Source organism: Sinocyclocheilus rhinocerous, unplaced genomic scaffold (genome assembly GCF_001515625.1).
Source record: "Sinocyclocheilus rhinocerous isolate Xijiao unplaced genomic scaffold, SAMN03320098_v1.1 scaffold567, whole genome shotgun sequence".
Lineage (NCBI taxonomy): Eukaryota > Metazoa > Chordata > Actinopteri > Cypriniformes > Cyprinidae > Sinocyclocheilus > Sinocyclocheilus rhinocerous.
Genome location: NW_015649134.1, coordinates 803,220 through 806,996, shown reverse-complemented (window position 1 = coordinate 806,996; position 3,777 = coordinate 803,220). Strand labels below are relative to the sequence as shown.

General features: G+C 35.5%; 1 protein-coding gene and 1 long non-coding RNA gene across 4 annotated transcripts in view; one reads left to right on the top strand and one right to left on the bottom strand.

The window, feature by feature from the left end:
* The window catches only part of LOC107710284 (rab11 family-interacting protein 4B), a 24,609-nt gene that overhangs the window by 10,850 nt on the left and 9,982 nt on the right, over positions 1 to 3,777 (bottom strand). For all 3 annotated transcript variants that reach the window (XM_016515013.1, XM_016515016.1, XM_016515014.1), the window contains exons 4-5: positions 2,508 to 2,636; positions 881 to 916 (exon numbers count right to left, since the gene is read on the bottom strand). In XM_016515013.1, coding sequence (XP_016370499.1) covers positions 881 to 916; positions 2,508 to 2,636 — 165 coding nt within the window. The remainder of the gene's footprint in view (positions 1 to 880; positions 917 to 2,507; positions 2,637 to 3,777) is intronic.
* The window catches only part of LOC107710285 (uncharacterized), a 12,712-nt gene continuing 12,533 nt past the window's right edge, over positions 3,599 to 3,777 (top strand). The window contains exon 1 of the long non-coding RNA XR_001636579.1: positions 3,599 to 3,609. This is a non-coding gene — a long non-coding RNA (uncharacterized LOC107710285). The remainder of the gene's footprint in view (positions 3,610 to 3,777) is intronic.

Below are 3,777 nucleotides of genomic sequence, written 5' to 3'. Positions count from 1 at the left end.
CACACAATATATACACATATATATATATACACAATATATATACACAATATAAACGCAAAATAAATATATACACAATATATATATATATATATATATACACACAATATATATATATATATATATAATGACACACTCTCTTCTTCACAAAAATGCTAAGTTCTCTCTATCTCAAAGCATTCAGCAGATACAACTAATTCAGTAATTAACTAAAATAAACACAGATTGCTTAATTCTCTAATTGTATTAGCATGGGGTGCAATCACTGAAGTCAATGCAAATATTCAATAATCAAATATAACAATTAAATAAAACCCCAACTATGCCAAAAAACCATAACATTCTAAGCCTGGAACCTCAATGAAAATCTATTTAATATCTATAATATTAATAATTAATCATTTTAAAGCAGATTCAGACTCATGAGAGACATATGTATGGTTGCATATGTCATTTTACAACCATTTCACATTTGAACACATTTCTGATTTGATGTAACCTTACTGAGGGGCTGTTGTGGTACATAAGACAAAAAAGCTTGGCAAGTACATGTCTAGAGCACATAGGCAATCTAGGCAGTTTTCCATGGTTATGTGCTTCTATTCTATTGTAAATCTTCAACTGACTTATCACTGGAGTATAAAGTTTCACTAAAACCATCTCAATTAGATTAGAATTGACATTCCTTTCCCAAACTGTCTTCACCTTGTGGTTAATATTGCCAGCTTAATAATATTGATATCACAACTTTATATAACATTTATTTAACCACATGGTGCTCACAGTCAAAGCAGTGAGGGAGTTGGAAACAAACACAGTAACGAACAGCATAGACAAACAAACAATGAGCAAACAAACAATGAGCAGAGCGATATTGACCTACCTTCCAAATGCAGTGCTGGAGATCTTTCTGTTTGGGCTGGAAAACAAACAAAAGAGAGCCAATTAGAACTTCATATTAACAGGTGTAAATCCCTCAGTTTTATATTTACGTTACATTTTGCTGAAAATAAGTTAAGAAAAATAATTAAAAATATATTTGTACAACAATTAATTGAATGGCAGTTCAACATATGTTATTATATGATAACATACTGTATATGATTTTAGTCATGATGGTCAATTGCTCTGATGTGGAACAGATCAAAATCACCAAATTATAGGGTGATACAGACATGTTAGTTAATTATATGTTAGATAATAATTCTCAAAACAAAAACATCAGATTTGTGAGTCTAATGCTTTTAAAAAGTAACGGGACACAAAATTGTACCTTTATTAGTGTAAAGTGCTAGAGACATTTTTGCACTTAACCCAGACTCACTCACAACATATTTGAATATAGTGTCGGCCCTGGCACGAACATCAGTTCACATACCTCCAAACTTAAAGCCCACAAAAAGTCTTTGAATAGAGTTTGTTACATTGCTCAAATATACAACTGCTACTTGAGTAAAACTTGCAGTTACTCAAGTTACTGGAGAAGAGATCAACACAACAAAAGCAGAAAGCAACTGAAGGATGTGACTGTTAATGGTTTCCTTTCTATAAGAGTGTTAAAGTCTTCACTGTCCACTCAGAACTCAAATATTAATAATTTCTATAGGAAAGCAGCACATACTAAAGATTCATACACAAAACTCTCTCCTGCTCTCTCTCTCTCATACACACACACACACAGAGTTATTGCCGACATAGCTTTTTCTAGCAGTGACAGAATGAGGTGTGAACTAATGCATTTCTTGAAGCAGCCTGCTGACAGGGCATTTAGCTTTCATTCCTCCTCTCTATCCTGTAGCTCGTCCTGTCTTTTTTGCTTTCTTCCCCTTCAATAGTATGACACTCTCTTCCCCAAAATATGATCCAATTACTAGTTCATCCTCTGTTTTGACAGGCTAAGATATGAGAAGCTAATTACAAACCCTCTCAAAAGAAAAAAAAAGTTAAAGTAAACTCACGGGAAATCCTTGAAATTGGCAGGGATGAAGAAAATAAGAAAAACGTATCCAAAGCCTCAGAAGAGTTTGGCTGTTTGTTCATGCGTGAATGTGGATGTGAGTGAGAATGATTCAAAATACAGAATGCACAGAGTCAGATAAACAGAATCATTAGTGGTGCAGAGAGACTGCAGCAAGATATCAGAGCTCCTCCACCTCAGTTGTGTTCTCATATACTCACATTAACTCCTTGAGGAACACATTGCCTCTATTACACTGCCACTTTAATTTAGTCTATTGTAGCCCTCAGGAAGACAATGAAGAACCGATAACCCCTAATCCTCCCAAAGCGCCTCTAACATGGATTCCAAGCCACTAAAAGCTTATTTCCCAGATGTGAGGGGTAACTCCTTTTACATTACTGAAGAGAAACTAGACAAGTCAATAACCACTTAACCCTTATTTCAAAGATTTAACTCTAACAAGTCTTCCTGAAGATGAGCTTACACCCAGTAAAAAGTATTTTACAACTTTATCTTTCATAACAGATGTAAACTGTAGCCTCTGCAGTACCTGTTGGTTTTGAGATTTTTCAGCCTGTTCTCCAGGTCATTGAGCAGACTGACCCTTTTACAACACTGAGAGCAAAACACATCCATCTGGTTACCAGCATGGCGCATCTTCCGAGGACTCTGACCAGCACTGGAGGAAACAGGGAGAGGGAGAGAGAGAGACTAGGTCAAACACATTTATGGCACATCAAATGAGCATTCTGAAAACATTCAATAAACAATATAAGCAGAATGTAGAAAAAATACTATACAATCGTGAAAATTAAAGAAACTAAAATAAAAAGTGATCATCTCTAGAAAGCCAAGTCTGATAAAAAAATTTCCCCCCAAAGAAGCGTCATGCCTATTCAAACATGCCTCAACAGTTATTTGAACCAAGTAGATTATATATGCAAATTTGGATAGAGAAGACTGGGGGATGGTGGTAACACTGAGTAGCACCATCAGTTTGAGCACTAGAAGTTAGGTACAAGGATGCAATCGTTATAATACATGACCACCATCCTTTGAGGGTGGTAGTAGATTGTGTACAAATATAAATCATTTACATGGTGAAAAAACTTTCGGGCTAGAAATATCAACATTTCACTTATGGGTTATTATAATATGATTTACAATCAGATATGCATATTAGATAACAGAACATGTATCATATGAAGCAGATTATTTTGTTTAATTTCATTTATACTACAAATCAACATCTTCCTCTTAAAGGGTTCATATGATGTTGCTAAAAAGAACATTATTTTGTGTATTTGGTGTAATGAAATGTGTTTATGCGGTTTAAAGTTAAAAAAACACATTATTTTCCACATACTGTACATTATTGTTTCTCCTCTATGCCCCGCCTTTCTGAAACGCATCAATTTTTACAAAGTTCATCGGTCTGAAAAGCGAGGTGTGCTCTGATTGGCCAGCTATCAGTGCGTTGTGATTGGCCAAATACCTCAAGCGTGAGACGGAAATGTTACGCCCCTCACCATACTGTGATGACGCCCTGTCAGGCCGGAGCGATGATTCAAAAACATGAAAACCCATTATAAACGAGGCATTTGTTGCATCCAATGGGGACATAATTACTGATTATAATGACTTATACTGTCGTTTTACGCGTTGCGTTGCATTGCGCCGAGTAAACATAAAACCCTGTCTGCATTTGTGATCAGAGAAATGACAAACAACAAGTGCTAACGTTAATCCACACTGCCCAAAACTCGCGTTTGAATCATCAGTGGCAAATCCTTTAAATATGAAAACGTACTTACAGACTG